The sequence below is a fragment of the Temnothorax americanus genome, unplaced genomic scaffold (genome assembly GCF_048541705.1).
Source record: "Temnothorax americanus isolate GAGA-0224 unplaced genomic scaffold, ASM4854170v1 Scaffold153, whole genome shotgun sequence".
Classification (NCBI taxonomy): domain Eukaryota; kingdom Metazoa; phylum Arthropoda; class Insecta; order Hymenoptera; family Formicidae; genus Temnothorax; species Temnothorax americanus.
This window is the reverse complement of record NW_027509290.1, coordinates 13,403-31,608: the sequence shown is the minus strand read 5'-3', so window position 1 is coordinate 31,608 and position 18,206 is coordinate 13,403. Positions and strand designations below refer to the sequence as shown.

At 45.3% G+C, this 18,206-nt stretch overlaps 2 protein-coding genes across 2 annotated transcripts; both read right to left on the bottom strand.

Moving 5' to 3' along the window:
* Nucleotides 1-1,794: 1,794 nt before the first annotated feature.
* On the bottom strand, nt 1,795-3,535 carry LOC143895339 (uncharacterized). The gene is made up of 2 exons (XM_077402392.1): nt 2,468-3,535; nt 1,795-2,372 (listed from the first exon to the last, which is right to left on the bottom strand). The coding sequence occupies exon 1, from the start codon at nt 3,533-3,535 to the stop codon at nt 2,978-2,980; it is 558 nt and encodes a 185-aa protein (XP_077258518.1). The 3' UTR covers nt 1,795-2,372; nt 2,468-2,977.
* A 160-nt stretch (nt 3,536-3,695) lies between these two features.
* On the bottom strand, nt 3,696-4,898 carry LOC143895343 (uncharacterized). Its single transcript, XM_077402396.1, has 2 exons — nt 4,428-4,898; nt 3,696-4,316 (listed from the first exon to the last, which is right to left on the bottom strand). Exons 1-2 carry the CDS (start codon nt 4,896-4,898, stop codon nt 3,696-3,698), a joined length of 1,092 nt encoding a protein of 363 aa, XP_077258522.1.
* Nucleotides 4,899-18,206: the final 13,308 nt, after the last annotated feature.

The following is an 18,206-nucleotide window of genomic DNA, read 5'->3' as shown; positions in this document are numbered from 1 at the left end:
GCATCCTGACGACTACCGGGGTCGCGTTCGCTGGACGGCCTGATCTTAATTCTATGATAATTATGCCCATTCATTGGCTAATTCGCAAGATCGGTGTCCCTACCGCACACTGGGTCATTACGGTACTTGACCTACATTTGCTTATCGCGAATCTACGTTACTCGGACTTGGCGTCTCGCGCGTCTCCAACGTCTTTTCGATATTTAGCGGTTGTAGTTATACGTTTTAGCTCGCGTCTCAATCCTCGACTGTTTGTCATGTGAAATCCGTACATATCTATTCTTTACACGCGCTCATTATTATTGCTATTACGATATGTTACTCGGGATTAAATAATTCCACAGTATCTATCACGAAGACATGAATGAAACTTTATTCAGAAACATTATTATCGGGATCTTGACTCAGTGTAAACAAATTAAATCTCGCACACATTCGTATTAACCGCTATGTACTTTTCATCGGACGTTTATCGCCTTGGTATAATAAATCGCCCGCTCACTCTATATACTTCTTTACATTACGCCATACAATGCAACTCATAATATTTTTGTGCATAAATCGATAATCAACAAAACATCTTATATCTAATATTATTACGGAACTAAATAATATCTCCGGGCGCAATTATTTGTATTTTGTAACTCAAAAGTCATTCTTTATTATAATAACATAAAACCAAAATAAATGTAAAATTGTTTCCCGCTCGCAACTTATAACTAGGTCGAAGTCGGGATGGTTGATTCCTCCGTCGCTTCTCCGTCGTTACTCGGCCGCTTCGCACCGTCGTGACCTCCGGGTTGTCGGTCTGCGCCGTTGTCGTCTCCGGAGCGGCGCCTCTCATCGTCGTAACCTCCGGGATTTTCGGCGTCGTCCATCTCCTCGTGGATGCGCTCTACCACGACCTTCGGGAAGCCGCTTGGTATACCTTTCCTTTCGGCCTTGGTCTTTGGCCTCTTGCCTACAACAGCTGGCGGCTGCATTGTCAATAAGAGTTCTAGGCGAGGATCTCAGGGGGGATAGTATTATAAACAGATGTCATTTCACACTACAAAAGCGAGCGTCGCCGGAGCATGGCTTCATAGTTTACGATATATCCAAGCGGCTCGAGTGTTTCGAGTCGAACGTCGCATATACTGCTCGAATGAAAATGCGTGTGAAGAAATTAAGTCATGATTTATATATTTTAAAAAATACATTTTTTTATTCTTCTTCTTTTACATATTTTTTGTTTTTACGTACTACGGTAGCGCACTAAAAAATAAAGAGAAACAATGAAAAACGCCGGAAAAAAAAGTTGGCCTGGGAGTCTCTCAGAGACCCCCGCTGTGCACGTATACCGCCGCAATGTCCTCTTCAGACATGTCTTTTAGGGCAATTTATTGAGGTTTTTTGGTGAACATGTGGGTCACAGGTTCACTGGATCACGTTTTTTGCGGCGCCATTTGATTATGACGTTGCGCGTTATTTCTTATTTTCCTTTTTTTCTTCGTCTTCCTTTCGAAAAGGACCGTCTTCTCGTTCGCGTTCTCTCTCGCTCCCGTCCCACGTTCGCGTTCTCTCTCGCGCAGTCTCTCGCGCGCAGTTTCTCTCTCGCTTCCGTCCCCCGTTTGCGTTCTCTCTCGCGCGCGTTCTCTCTCTCGCTCCCGTCCCCCGTTTGCATTCTCTCTCGCGCGCGTTCTCTCTCTCGCTCCCGGCCCCCGTTCGCGCGTTTCTTTTTATTATAATAAATAATTGAGAGAAGGAAAGATAATTTTAGATACAGTGATATGCATTTTAATATATACATTTATTTCTCATGTAATGCATCATGTACAATATTATCTGCAGCATACGCCAACAGTTCACAATCAATAATTGAATTCTTATCATAAAATTCACGCAAGATTCTAACTGCGTTACATTTATCGGTGATACAATTTTGACGTAAAATGATTACAAATTGTTTAAATTTTTCACTTACGCCATGAACATTTTGGCATAGTTGAAAATACACATTCTCGACGCAATGTTCTAGTTCGAACAAGAAGAGTACGGTTGACGGTTTCATGTACAAGCTGGTGTCGCACGAGGCCAATTTTACAATATCTGCGTCACGTATTTTAACGAGTTCCAGATCTCGAAACGCTAGCGATGATGGTCCTGCATGCGATGGTGACTGCACGAGTTGCTGAATATCCGCACGTCTTTCGATGAACGTCACCCACGTTGCATGAGGCAGAATTATTCGATTGCCTCGGTTATCGCCAATATGTATATCCACAGAGGACATAGGTCCCACGTTGATCCCAATATCCAAATATTTATAAGCTGTTGCTGTCAATGCGTATCGTCTGCCTAGTATACGAACCGCGCGACGCTCCAACGAAATGCTATAGAAAAAAATAATGAGATTACTTTCAAAATAATACAATTCGCAAAAAAGATATAAAAAAATATAAAGCTCTATAAATTATACAAAACTTACTTGTTTTCACACGTTGGAGTTTCAACATCGGGAATCGGCACGTAATAATTCATACGTCTACTGCCACTGCTGTTACCGCCGTTGCTTCCTTCAGCGGAATACATTCTTTCTCTCGGTTATGAGAAGTGAACACCGTTCGCACAAGCAGTCGATACGAGACTAGTCGTATAAAATTAATCGAATATACGCGGCAACTTACAAAACTATGATGAAGGAGGGGGAGGGGGAAATTAATGTTTCTGGAACGCCCAATTAGCGCTCTGAATTTTAGGAGAGGGGATTAAGGTAAGATGTTTTTTTCTTTATTAAGACGTATATCCCCCCTCCCCCCTCCACATGACATCAACCGCGAAACATGTTCAAACATGTTCGTCTAAAACTGATATCGAAGCTATCGAGTTAGAATTCGTCACGATACCTACTTATTCTTTAATTTTTGTACACTATCGACTAATGGGGGAAAGGAAATAAAACATTGTAAAATTTACACATACATATAAAATTTATTTTTTAAAAAGATGACAATTCTTTCTGGCGTTTCGACCACCAGTTAAATATTTTTAATACATTTTGCAACGCGCAATTCTTAACGTGTTTTCCACATCGCATAGTATTGGTAGCATCTAGAATATTTAAAGATTCGATATCTTCGTAATCCGCATCCAGAGTCTCGATGTTTAGGTTTCTCGCTTTATTCTCAAGCAGATCCACCAGCCATTCTCGTTTCTGGCATCCCTTGACGTACACGAGAGTCGGCATCTTGTCGTCATCGTCGTCGTCGTCGTCGTCATCGTTGTCGTCCTTTTCCTCACCGAGCACGGCCGATGTAATTAAACGCTTCACCTTGCTGTACGGCACGTTTCCGTCTTCCCATCGTAATCCATGGTGATTGCGAATCAACCAGGAAGCGCACGATTTGTCGGATTTTGTGAGGAGATTCCACGGCATGGGGCATGTAAAGATGTAATGCGCCAGAACGGCCCCGTTTTTCAGCACCGCCGCCTCCTTTACGACAAATTTCATCCCGACGACGAAACCTTGCAGGTCGACGAACGTTGGTGCGGACATGAAGAGATATCTCTCTTTCTTCGATGCGTGAATCGAGAGGAATGACGCGCGTTTCGCGACACTCTGATTTTTATATCCTGCTCCCCCTTTTTTTTCCTCGCATAAATTTGTATCGGGGGTTAAAGAGAGACAAAATTTTCGTCGACGTTGCCGCGAACACTCAGACTATTTTGCGCACTACGTTGGTCAACGGATTGTACTCGATCACGCGATCGTGTATGATGAGACAGTACGCGGAGGTATTCGGCGGTACGTTCTCCATGCAATCGAATTCTAGTCTGACATCCACGGTGGCGTTTTTGACGGATTCGTTTTGTCGAGAGCAATCGATGATCACGAACGGGCCGTTACGTAGAAAAGTCGAAACGGTGAGACTCGGCTCGAGATATTCGTATCCGTAATAGCCCTTGCAGAAACGCGCGTACATATCGTACAGAATCGCCCATCTGTGTTTACCAAAGTCCAAATTCAAATCGTCGTACGGATAGACTTCCGAGTTTAGGTAGAGTTTCACGTTGGTCAATTTGCAGTCGTCGAATCGGCTCGTGTCCGCGGACATGACGTTCTTCCGACCCGTTTGCAGAGCGAAGACGACGTATCGCGGTTTCTCGAGCTGAGTCGCGGTCTTAATGGCCCACGAGTGCTTGGTCGTGTTCTGCAACAGGGGATACTCGTACAGATCCCACGAACGGAAACCCATACTTAGATATCGTCCGTTTTCCAAGGTGCGCAGCATCGACAGCTTGTTGACCTCGCTCAATACCACGTGAGGCATTCGCCACTGTATCTTGAGTAGTTTGACAGTAGGCTCCAACGCGAGACTTCCCATCAGACAATTGTTGTCGGTGCGCGATCGTATCAAGATTAATTCGTGACGAGCGTTGATCACCACGCGTTTGTAATCCTCGCAAAATCCCAGTAACAGGTTGAGCGGTACGCAGAAATTGAAGTATCCGTTCGCGTTATTATGCGGTTCCCAGCCCGCGTTTCGCAGGATCACGCTTCTGTCGGACGATACCGTTACGTAGTTCTTGAGCGTGCTGGTTATTCCTACGTTTCTGCAATGATCAATCTCCACACCGTCGAGCTCGTATCGAATTTCATCGAACATGAACGCGACGCAATTATTCCCCAATACCACGTCATCGGCTTGGCCGGCTGCTCTGGTCACCGTCAATGTTCCTTCGACGTAGAGAAAACTTTCGCACGGCAACGTATACAGATCCTGCTGTTGTATGGGTATTCGTATCTCGTCGCTATACTCGAACGTTGTGTTGGCGTACGGGTTGTACGTGTGAGTCTCGATCTTGACGATGCGATCGTCAAAGACCGGCTCGCCTCCGATGTTAAGAATTTCAGTCATCGTTCAGATGTTTCGTACCGCGAATCCCAGAGATTGTAAAAATTTAACGTTCGATGCGTTGAGCTTCTTTCTCGTCTCTGTTTTCGTCTCAGTTTTAACGCTACCGAATGTCGATTTGATGATATCGTCGATCGTCGCAGTCGTAAAGATATTCTTATTTGTCGCGTGCTCCGAGTCGTTCAACACGAGCATGTCACACGTCGCGCGTTATCGCTGTAGCCGTCGTACGTGCAATCTGACGGTGATCTCTTCTCCTCGAAAATCGAGCAATCGTCCGTCTTGATCCGTGACGCGTATCGTTAGATCCGTAACGCTTCGCGCGATGATCGGCAGATAAATGATCTGCGCCGGCGTTTCCGATATCTTATATCCCGGTGGTACGCTCGGTGAAAATTCGTGTATCGTGTGAACACGTTTGCCGTTGCTGTACGCACCCGCGGTTACGTTACACTCCACGCGGATAATGTTTACGTTGATAATATTAATCGACGCGTCCGACTCGTACCACTGTCTCGGCTGCAATATACGCTTCGACGAGAATCCCAGCAGCGATCCAACGTTGTTCGGTTTGTTAAAGTTCACTCTGAAAGCGCACTTGATCTCGCTCTTCATCGTATTGTAATTTGCGCGGAGCACTATCGGGTATTCCGCGGCCTCGTCTTCGTAGCCGTTCGCGCGAGCGGTCGCCTCTCGCGCGATATTCGCGACCGACGTACGATCATCGTTGGAACGATTTACGCGTCGCGGGCGTTTTCGTGAAATTTCGCGTTTCAAAAACTCATTTATGGCTCGTATCTCGTACGATCCCTCGGGAATCGTAATTTCCGTGTCATCCTCGTCGAAATAAAATTTATTGTTCGAAGAATTCACGTTCGGAATCGTGTGATAAGTCTCAAAGCACGTTAGACCGAGTTCGTAGTCACCGTCGCTCAGATCCACGGCGGGAAAATAGTGCTCCGCGAGGATGCTGCTCTTCCCGGTCAGCGTGAACGTTATAGACATGTCGGCGGAAACCGTTAACGAATACTGAGTCACCACGGCGCACCGTCGGGCTTTAAATTTGCGTCGATCGTCCGGAGAAATCGCAGGCACAATTGTCCACAGATGTTCTGATCGTATCGCTGATAAGACGTGCAATTGTACTCGATCTTCGTCACGCTCGGCCCGAAATATCGCACCAATTCTTTCGGTGGTCGAAGATTGCCGAAGCTGTCGAAATATACGACTCGATCTTCCCTCTTCGCGTACGCTACCCAATGAGTACCGGGACCCGCTGCGTCGTCCAAATTCACGATACCGCTCTCGTTTCGACGTACACCGCCGATCGGTAACGAATCACGCATGAAGACACCTCTGAAGAACGGTACGCGCATACGCCTTGCCAATCGATTCAATTGTACGTTAGTCGTAATACCCGCGGGCATATTTAACGTCTTTTTGACGTTTTTTTTTTATTTTCGACGCTACTCCTCGCCCGCGTTTGTGCGGGCCGAGATACAACCCTCGTCCGTATTTGTACGGAGCGAGATAAAGTCCGCGACCTTCCGCGGCGCGATTGTGACGTTGCATCTCTTCCAGCTGACGCCGCGCGGCTTTGTTATCGTTCACGGCCTTTACGACTCCCGCCGCTCCGCCGGCCAGAGAGCCGAGAACTCCCAACAACGGTAGAATCGGCAATACGCCGCCTCGTTTCGCTGTCGGAAGTATCCGTTTTTTCGTTAGATTTTTTTTCTTCGCAGTTTTCGATTTTTTCGTTTTCAAACCCATTCCGAGCTTCGTCTTAGCCTTCATGGTCGCCCAGACGGCTGTAGCGGCAGCTCTCTCTCCGAGAGTCGAATCTCTCGCGGTAATGCGTTTTCGCGCTTCCGCAGCGAGTATCTCGTCCGCCGCGTGTCTCTCGGTGAGATCGCGGTTACGCGAATAGGCTATGTCGTGCTCGCGACACGCCGCGTCCAATGGATTAATACCTTGATCGCCTCTCGCCAATCGTTCTTGTAAACGAGTTCCCGGACCGCAAAATTGATAGCTGGGAATGTGTAATTCGAACGGAAGTGCGTTTATCGCGCGATTTAACAGGCCTCCACCATTTTTTTTCGTTGACATTCGCCGCAATCCTTTATCATTGGCGCGGGACCGTCGATGTGCGTTCGCTGCCACGGTCGATTGTAATGTTCGTAACAGCGACGATATGTCTGAACCTCCAAATCCGCCTTTAAATGTTCCGGAAGCTTGTCCCACACGTAGTGGACGTGATCGCCGCACGTTTGCAGCAGAACGGCTTTCGGCACAAATTGCAGCTGTTCGGCGCTCAAGTCGCGAATATCGGAAGATCTCGACAGTAGGACGAACATTTTTGCTACTGAGCGATTCGCGGTTCCGCTCGCCTATAAATAGGCGTTCGAGTCAGCCAGAAAGTCGGCAGTGTGGAAAGAAATGAGATTCGTGCGACAACCGTTGGCGATTCGCGTGACGAATTGCGACGACAGATCACGGTCGATGGGGGGCAACGTGGAGAAACGCAAGCACGGTACGATGTTACCGACTACTATACGCGCGATCATTTGCGGCCCTTCGAATTGCGGTAAAACCAACGTTCTGATCAGCTTGCTGGAAAGTCCGCACGGTGTACGTTTCGAAAACGTGTACGTGTACTCGAAATCGCTGCAACAGCCGAAATATCGATATTTGGAGAATTTGTTGACATCGATCGACGAAATCGGCTATTTTACGTTCTCCAATAACAGTGACGTCATTCCACCGAGCGACGCACGTCCAAACTCGATCTTCGTCTTCGATGACGTGGCGTGCGATAAGCAAGACGCTGTGAGAGAGTATTTCTCAATGGGCAGGCACTCGAGCGTCGACTCCTTCTATCTCTGTCAGACGTACGCGAGAATACCTAAACATCTGATACGGGACAACGCGAATCTGCTGATCCTGTTCAAACAGGATGGTACCAATTTGAAACACGTGTACAACGATCACGTGAATACCGACATGTCGTACGATAAATTTTGCTCGTTGTGCCACGATTGTTGGCAACAAAAGTACGGATTCGTAGTGATAGACAAGGACAGCGCGCTTTCGAACGGCCGATACAGAAAAGGATTTAACGTGTTCGCGATACCGTAAAAGCGATCAGTCGTTGCCGATACCTCGTCGGAGGTGAAACATTAGCGTTATTACAGAGAGAGAGATCGACACTCCGCTTTTTTGTTCCGCGATGGCTGCGATCGACGAAAGCGAGAATATTCGCGAACGCGAGAAGGTCGTGAAAGAGATTGCAAAGACGAGTAATTCGATTCGCAAGAAACTTCGCGCTTTGAAGACCGGTAAGATCGAGAAGGACATTGAGTTGGACACGCACTTTAAACCTCTCATCGGGCCGTTGAAAAAGATCGTTGACAACTCGAGCTTGATCGCGGTGAAAAAAGAGGAGCCGACGGAGAGCGACGCTGACGCGAAAATCGAACCGCTATCCGTTCAACAGCGCGGGGAGGAGGAGGAGGAGGATGCTACACCAAAGAGAAAGAAGAAACGATCAGACTCCTGGCCGGATCTGTCATCGACACCGTGTAAATCTGATCAATCGAAACGACCGATAACCTCTACACCGATAACCTCTACACCGACGCGAACCGTGCAACGTACAAGTCCCGAATTTCTTGAAACCGCGAATGTTTTCGAAACCACGGACGACTCGATCAGGACGACCGTTCATAATCGGTTGCAAACGTCGGAGGGTCGAAAATGGTTTATAGAATCGTTGGAAGATCACTTGGGTCCACTGAGCCGAATTTACATCGCAGATGTTTTGGGCGCCTGTCCATCGATGGACATAGCGTACGGCGTTTATCTCGGCAATAATAAATTGATGCTCGGTAATAAAAGTTTTGACGTGGACAAAGCGGATAACATTTATATCGACGGCGTACGATACGCCGGCACACCCGGTATTTACGAGTTGATCTTCAAAAAAATACCCGATGACGCGATCTACACGGAGGACGATAAGATCAAGTACAGGAGCATATTGTTGGCAACGAGTGCTCATAAATACAAGCACGATCCTCTCGGGCGACTAAAGGGCAACGTGGGATTCAAGTATCGATTTGTAATCTCACCGTTGATGTCTACCGAATCCAAGAAGAAAAAATCCGGAAAGGGATTATCCATGCCTCGCGCGATGACGCTAACCGACAATAAGATCGACTACGTGCACTGGGACGACCCCAACGAGCTGGTGGATCGTCTGCGATTGCTCGACGCTTCGCGTCAAGCTGGCAACAATGCCCACGACAACGAGATCATGTCGATCATCGAGGAACTTCGCGAAGCCGGGCTTATTATAAATTAAACCATGCGACGGCGATCCGTTCAATCAGCGTCGAAATGCCGATCAACAAATTTGGATTGTTCGAGCACAGCGGAGACGCGACGAACGCCATTTCGTACCATCGGTGGAGCGGATTAATGAGAAATTTCGTGCGCAATAACGCTCTGTGTCGCGCCGCCACGGACTTTGACGCAAAGTCGCGCAAGATTCGTCGCGTAGCGCAACCTGAGACTGACGGTGACGCGGTTAACAAACTGTACGTTGATCAATTCTTTAAAATATTGAACAATCAACGAAAAGAATCAGACGAGAAGCTGACTGCGTTCGAGAAAGATCTGCAAGCGTTACGGACTGCGATAAACAAGCTTCGCCATTCGACTACCGTTGAATCGGACGCGACAACGAACAAGAATGGACAAACGGTTCAGCAGAAACGACTATCGAAAGGCGTCGAGTGAAGAGAAGCAACGGTTCATCAACGACGGCGAGGAACGGCAACGAACGACTCGAGAACGGTTGTCGGACGGCTGTCTAGCGGTTCGAGAACGCTTGTCGGACGGTTGTCGAACGGTTCAAAAACAGCTTAAAAACGATTACGAGCGGTTTAGAAACAGCTGCGAACTACGCGGAGACAGGAAAGGCTACAAACGGCTAGAGAACGTCGACGACGACGACGATGAGTGGTAAGAAGCAGTTAACTGACGACGACGACGACGACGACGAGCGACAACGAACGATTCACGAATGGTTCAGAAGCGGTTACGAATGGTTCAGAAGCGGTTACGAACTGTTCAGAAGCGGGTACAAACTGTTTGGAAACTGCTACGAACGATGCACTAGAAGCAGAAACGGCGACAACGAAACATGAGACCGTTAAAATCGACCGATGCGGATAAAAATATCGAAAAGCGACGGTTAGTGGACGAACTGCACGCTCCGGCGAGAAGAAATTTTCCCCGCAGACACGTCATAGTGCGAGGGTACGACGACCTGTGGCAGGCTGACATCGTCGAGATGCGTCCGTACTCGCGTTTCAACGGAGGCTACCACTACATACTCACCGTCATCGATGTGTTGAGCAAGTACGCGTGGGCCGTGCCGCTCAAGGGTAAAGGCGGCAGCGAGACAGCCGACGCTATCGCTGAGATAATTCGACGCAGCGGGAGGTGCCCTAGTAATCTACAAACCGACATGGGGAAGGAATTTTACAACACCGACGTGCAACGTCTCGTGAGAAAACACGACATCAATCATTATTCCACGTATTCGGTGTTGAAGGCGTCGGTCGTCGAGCGATTCAATCGTACGTTAAAAAACAACATGTGGAAGATGTTTACGCTCAACGGAAATTACAAGTGGGTCGACGCGTTGCCGCGACTCGTGTCGGATTACAACGCGCGCAAGCATCGAACCATCGGCATGCGACCCGTCGACGTTACCCCCGCGAAAGCCGAAAGACTCTTGGCTACGGTGTACAGCGCGATAAAGATCGCGGGTCCGGCAAAATTCAAAGTGGGTGACTCGGTGCGCGTTAGCAAATACAAAACAATTTTCGAGAAGGGCTACACACCGAATTGGACCACCGAGGTGTTTAAGATCGTTAAAGTGCAGCGTACCAATCCCGTAACCTATCTACTCGAGGACTATCGTGGAAAATCCGTCTCTGGAGGGTTCTACGAGCACGAGTTGCATCGCGCGACTTATCCAGACGTGTATCTCGTGGAGAAAGTACTGCGCAGGAGGGGCGACGAGGTTTACGTTAAATGGCTGGGATTCGATGGATCGCACAACTCATGGATACACAAGAACAATGTTATTTAATTCGTGTAAACTGTATTTTTATTCTTAACATAAAAAAAATGCAATATCTAATATGTAATACATGTAAAATGTTTGAAATATGAAATACATATAAAGTACGTAAAAAAAAATGAAATACACATGTGTAATATCTTTATTATAATATTCTTTCCAATACTGTAATATAATACTCACAATACGTTACGTTATACTACATTCACACACATTCGTACATACATACGTTATATTACTACTACTACATTATACAGGGTGTTTGATATAAAAGTAACCACCCGAATAGGGGGGGTAGATTGGGTCAAACTGAAAAGAAAAGTCTCGTACCATTTTGCAAAATTCGCAATAGTTAACGAGTTATTAAATAAAACGTCTGAGCGAATGCGCGCACAAGAAGCGATAGAAGCGGGCCTCGGCGGCTGGCTGGGCTGGCACGGTGCCCGGCGCGCGGCGAGCGGTGGGGGTCGAGAGACGAGCGGCGAGCGGGGCGCGGCGCGGCGCGGCGATCGTCGAGCGACAGATGTTATACACTGCGACGAAAAAGTATTAGAGCCAGCCCATACTAAATTTACGATAATTCCTTCGCGTATACGGGATTTTCCTTCGCGTAAACGGGATTTTGTAGTAACTTACAATAATTTACTCCGCGTAAACGAGTGAATTATCGTAAGTTACTACAGAAGTAACGCGCTCGCGTAAACGTAGTAACAGTAGGTAGCACACGTATTGGCTATTGCATAGGCATTGCCGTAACGTCTTACGCCTTAGATAATATTAATTAGTTTAGCTTGAATTATGTGTAATAAAAACATTTAATTTTAGTAAATTTAATTATTTTGCATGTCAAAGTTTACGAGGCTTACCACAAGCTTTACTTTAACTTTTGTTTATGTTATAATAACTTTAATGGTGCGTGTCCAGCTCGCAGCTCTCGGCGAGCGAACTTTTCAAGACCTACTCGCAAATCGACACGACGTTATTTTACTCTCGGAGATCAGCTCGCCAAGCTCGAACGCTGTTCGTATTTTGAGAGCTACATGATGACACAAAGGAACTTATTGAATAATGCGGAAATCATGAACCATTGTAGAATACTACTGTGACAGAAATAAAAGTTTTTTTAATTTTTATGTTTTGCGAATAAAGTGCGAAAAATTCATAATTTAAAGAATTAGATAAGAATATTTTTAATACATTCTCTGCTTATTACATGGTCAATAATTAGTAACACTTTAGTTTTACATACTTTGCACGTTTTAGTTACAGCGTTGAAATTAAATACATTTTTACATCGCAAATTAAGTACATTAAAAAAAAAATTATTTAATATTTACATGTAAAAATCTAACATCAAGATATTTCGCAAACAGAAAACTAAATAATAATATCGCACTATGTATTCCACTTCACAATTTGTAAGTCTGTAAAATGTTTTAATTGTTGGGAATCTTCAATCTTAAGCTCTCTAATTTAGAGCAGATCCGACACCTGCGATCAATCCATTGCTTGACCCAGAAGGTCTTTTTGTTGTTATTTAACACCCTTTTTCTTTTTAAAATAATGCTAGCCACTATAGTAGCCGCAAGTCTCTTTGTTTACGAGACATTATGATGTCACCACTCTCAGAGATCGACTAAAAAAGTACGCAAGTGGACACAGTTTTGAGAGAACTAATACTCTCTGGATTCTCACGAGATGCTCGCAAGAGTACAATGTTAGAAAAATTACTCTCAAATGGACAGTGTTAGAATAACTCGAAAGCTACTTTGGAGAGTTTTACTCGCAGGTGGACACGCGCCTTAAAACTCTCGAGAATATCTCTCGAGAGTTATTCTGACACTGTCCATTTGAGAGTAATTTTTCTGACATTGTATTCTCGCGAGCATCTCGCGAGAATCCGAAGAGTATTTTTTCGGAGAGTTCTCTCAAAACCGTATCCACTTACGTATTTTTTTAGTTGATGTCTGAGAGTGGTGACATCATAATGTCGCGTAAACGAAAAAACTTGCGGCTGCTATAGTGACTAGCATTATTTTAAAAAGGAAAAGGGCGATCATGGCGCAGAAAGATATGCGCTGCTCTAACGAGCTGAAGATCCGAGTTCAAATCCGACCGAAAATTGTCCGCGGTTTTTATTTGATCGTCACCTCTCGGAAGGGTTAATGGCAACCCGCCGAGAGTGTATCTCTAAGAAAGCAGAAGGGAGGCCTCGGATTTTATACAGGCCGAACTTCAGGAGGCTATGGCTTGGACTTGAGCTATAGTGCCGTTGAAACAACAAAAAGACTTTCTGGGTCAAGCAATGGATTGATCGCAGGTGTACATTCGGTGCTGGATCTGCTTTAATTAGAGAGCTTGAGATTGAAGACTCCTAACAATAAAAAGTTTCTGCAGACTTACAAGTTGTGAAGTGTAATATATAGTGCGATATTATTATTTAGTTTTCAGTTTGCGAAATACCTTGATGTTAGATTTTTACATGTAAATATTTAATAATTTTTTTTTAAATGTACTTAATTAGCGGTGTAAAAATGTATTTAATTTCAACGCTGTAACTAAAACGTGCAAAGTATGTAAAACTAAAGTGTTACTAATTATTGACCATGTAATAAGCAGAGAATGTATTAAAAATATTCTTATCTAATTCTTTTTAAATTATGAATTTTTCGCACTTTATTCGCAAAACATAAAAATTAAAAAAACTTTTATTTCTGTCACAGTAGTATTCTACAATGGTTCATGATTTCCGCATTATTCAATAAGTTCCTTTGTGTCATCATGTAGCTCTCAAAATACAAACAGCGTTCGAGCTTGGCGAGCTGATCTCCGAGAGTAAAATAACGTCGTGTCGATTTGCGAGTAGGTCTTGAAAAGTTCGCTCGCCGAGAGCTGCGATTCATTCTCCGTTATAAGTACTCTTTAGGAATATGTCAATTTGCGAGAATCAATCTCGAGAGCTACTCTCGAGAGTTTTACTCGCAAGTGGACACGCACCATTAAAGTTATTAAAACATAAAACATAAACAAAAGTTAAAGTAAGGCTTGTGGTAAACCTCGTAAACTTTGACATGCAAAATAATTAAATTTATTAAAATTAAATGTTTTTATTACACATAATTCAAGCTAAACTAATTAATATTATCTAAGGCGTAAAACGTTACGGCAATGCCTACGCAATAGCCAATACGTGTGCTACCTACTGTTACTACGTTTACGCGAGCGCGTTACTTCTGTAGTAACTTACGATAATTCACTCGTTTACGCGGAGTAAATTATTGTAATTTACTACAAAATCCCGTTTACGCGAAGGAATTATCGTAAGTTTAGTATGGGCTGGCTCTAATACTTTTTCGTCGCAGTGTATAACATCTGTCGCTCGACGTTCGCCGCGCCGCGCCGCGCCCCGCTCGCCGGTCGTCTCTCGACCCCCACCGCTCGCCGCGCGCCGGCACCGTGCCAGCCCAGCCAGCCGCCGAGGCCCGCCTCTATCGCTCCTTGTGCGCGCATTCGCTCAGACGTTTTATTTAATAACTCGTTAACTATTGCAAATTTTGCAAAATGGTACGAGACTTTTCTTTTCAGTTTGACCCAATCTACCCTCCCCCCCCTATTCGAGTAGTTACTTTTATATCGAACACCCTGTATATTACGTTACATACATATACTATACATACGTTATACTATACATACGTTATACAATACATATGTTATACAATACACACGTTATACAATACACACGTTACAAAGGTATTCGATAATGTCCCCACGGTAACGTATCGGTCGAATTAGGTATAATGTATCGCTTGTCGTCGTACGGACTCAGAGCGATTTTTGTTTCGGATACGGTGTACACCTCGTGTTTTTCGGACCTTATGCAAGCCTGCTGTCGCTTCATTTCAATTTCGTCTCGCAGACATCTCGTGTAATCGTCGAACGTTATCGACCTGGCTACGACGTTGCTCTTGACACCTTTCGCTTTTTTACAGTCTTTCTTACCATCCACTCGCAAGGCATACATTTTCGCCCTGAGTCCGACGAATTTGGTCACGATCGCACCGTTATTCTCGTCCTTCATCAAGCCCGGCACTTTTTTGTTCTTGAGCGTTATACCGTACGCGTTGTCGATCGCGTAATCGCTCGTGTCGAATCTAGCGCGATCGCGTTTCACGTTCTCGTACACATCCTCGCACTCGATGTAGTATATCAGGCTGTCCGTATCGGTATACATAATTCTACACTTGTCGCGATACAGGGGCGACATGTACTCGTGTTGAAATTCGTACAAACAGACTTTCGATATGTCGAGAATACACATGCCGACGTAAATAGGTTTGTCAAATTTAACCTCGAGTTTTCGCAGTTCGACGGCTATCAGATTTTCTGAAAAAACGCTCCTGCTGTGAAAATTTGGTTTCGAGATCAGTGCTTCCGCGCCGTATCTACCGTTCCACTTTGTCACTAATTTTACATCGACGTGATTTCGAACGTTCTCCATCGTTTTCCCGAAAACCGCGTTGTTCATCAATTTATACTGATTTTTCTCGAAATCGTTTTTGGCCAGTGTTCTAAATTTTGTATTGAGATGGATGTAATTGCAAAGCCATGGACATTGAGCAAATTGCAATACGCGATGAATTTTTGTGACGCGAAGACCGTGGCGCGTGCATTGCTGTAGGTTGCGGTAGCGTGTGACATAACGCTTCTTATCGTACAGCGTGGCGAGAAGTTTGTCTTGCCGTTTGCCGGGTGGTTTATCGCGCGTCGGACAGAACGGTAGGTCAGCGTGCGCGTCGTGTTTATTCTGCGGATACTCTAGATCAACTTCGAGAATGTAACCCGTGGGCGAATCCGAAGCGATCGCGCTAAACTCGAAATTCGAGACGTCTTCAACCCATCGAAAGTCTGCATAAGGCAATGGTTGACACATTGCCCAGCCGTACAAGTTGTTTACGTCGAAATACATCAGGTATGACGATGGTTTCGATGTATCGTAAGATTGCATGTACCTGTTATTGGCCTGCGCGTATCTGCCGGAACATTGACTCAGACCACCGCGTATACCGCGTTCGATGAACATGACCATGTCAATGTCCGTGAGCAGTTTGAAATTGATACCCGTATGCTTCAACATAGCGTCCCACGTAAACCCCGGTAGAGTGTAATAATACGCCGGATCGAGTCCATAACTCGCGACGCAGCTATCGCGAAAATTTTCAAAGATATCGGCCAACAGCAAGACATCGATCTTTAGATACAGATCGCTGTAGTCACCGAGCGTTCGAATGGAGAACCGCTGCCAGACGTTGACGGCGTGCGCGTAATCGCTCTCGGATACGGTGTCGCCTGTCAATGAACTGTAAAACGAGTCGCGCGATGGTAAACACGCATCCTCCAACTTTTCGACGCAGTCAATGTACTCGTACAAAAAGACACCTTTTTGCGTCAATAATTCGAAATCTTGGTCGGATAACGCGGAAAATTTTGAACGTATAATTTTTAACTTATCCTTATCGAGGAAGGATGCTAATTTTTCGAGACTCGCGCTAAGACATTTGTACGAGTCGATGAATCTTAATTTGATGCAATTTTGGTAGTTTTTATCCTCAGTGCTTTTACCGTTTTTCGTGAATGAAATGTATTTTTCCTTCGTGATTGAAAGTAAGTCTACGCGTCCTTCGTAGGCTGTAGCTATTTCCTTGATAATAAAATGCGCGTCGTAACCCGATAAATTATGAAATACTATGGGAATGTAATGCAAATCTGTGTAATTTAGATTACAGCTGGAATGCGCGGGACCTCTATAACGACCGGTCAAGTGACAGTGATCGCGTACGCGCACGTCGTCTGGCTCGAACGGTTTTTCGCACACGTGACAGTGCGTTGCGCTGTTAAATTTTTTCCATTCGTCTCGCGTAAAATCCGCCATGGGTATATTATTGGACAAGATGTTCTTTACGTCCTGTGCTAAACGTCTTAGTTCCTCGGCGAACCACGCGACGCAATCCTTATCGCGATGAAATCGATACGCGGATAACGAGTCGTCGTACGAGCACCGCACGTAATATCCTATGCTAAATACTCGATGACGTTGAGACGTGTATGTGGACGTTGTCGGATCCGCATCCGTCTTCTCGAGGGTACATTCTAGGTCGGCGTACACGACATATGGAACTCGTTCCTTCCTGCTGTGATTCTTGAATCTCAGCCACTTGTCGTCCTCGCTCGGTAGTCGGATGGCACATTTGTTTATCTCTCGGCAGTCTACTCCGTGGGCTTCCAATTTCTCGCTCGAATGAAAATAATGTAAACATCTGCAAAAAAGAAAAAACACAATTTTGAAAATTATTAAATAAAAAATAAACTATTTTATATTTTTATTAAAAGGAGTATAAGTACTCACCGATCGCAAAAGTATTTCCGATCATCGTACCTGTTCAATTGCGAGCTCACGAGGCGGGATAGATTTTTTATCCACGCGAAATGTCCCACGTTGTCGTCTCGCAGGTCCTGCACGTACAGCAGATTTACGTGCTTTTCTCTTTTCAGGTCGGTGAGCCGTATCGGGAGAACGTTCGGTGTCTTCTCTCCCTCGATGGCATACACATTGATGGATATATCGTTGAGTCGTTCGAACTTTTTAATCTGTTTCAAAGTCATTGGAAACTCAATGCCTTGTAAATTTAATACTGTTGTGTAATCAGGGTACGAAAATTCCTGATATGTATGATCTTGAACAGGATACAGCGCGGCGACCACTGACCACGCAAAGCACGCATTGTTCATCGATTGCACGTTTATCACCGCTTTTTTCGATTTAATTTTTTGCGGTAAATTGATGTAACATCCCGCGCGCAAAGGATTGTACTTGTTCACGTTCACTGTCAAATTGAGTATACGCGAAAACGCCCATCCGCTATCGCATTCCTGAAACTCTTCGAGACGCGATAAAGTAGGCTCGATAACGTGTAGCTCGTACCACTCGCGCAGATCGGACGCATGAAAGAGTTCACGGTTTCCCGTGCTGACACTTTTGTTCGCACGTTTGTAACCCGTCACAAACTCGCCGTTGAACACGGTGTTTATCTTTACACTTGCGTGTCTTTGCACGACGTTCCGCACACGATCGAGCACGATGACTTCGGCGTCTTCGAGAAATT

Excerpts from the sequence above, each read along its gene's own strand:
- LOC143895339 (XM_077402392.1), bottom strand. The coding sequence starts at position 3,535 with ATGTCCGCACCAACGTTCGTCGACCTGCAAGGTTTCGTCGTCGGGATG.
- LOC143895343 (XM_077402396.1), bottom strand. The coding sequence starts at position 4,898 with ATGACTGAAATTCTTAACATCGGAGGCGAGCCGGTCTTTGACGATCGC. Across the intron at positions 4,317-4,427 it reads TTTGCGAGGATTACAAACGC|TGGCGAATGCCTCACGTGGT; the intron begins GTGGTGATCAAC and ends CTCAAGATACAG.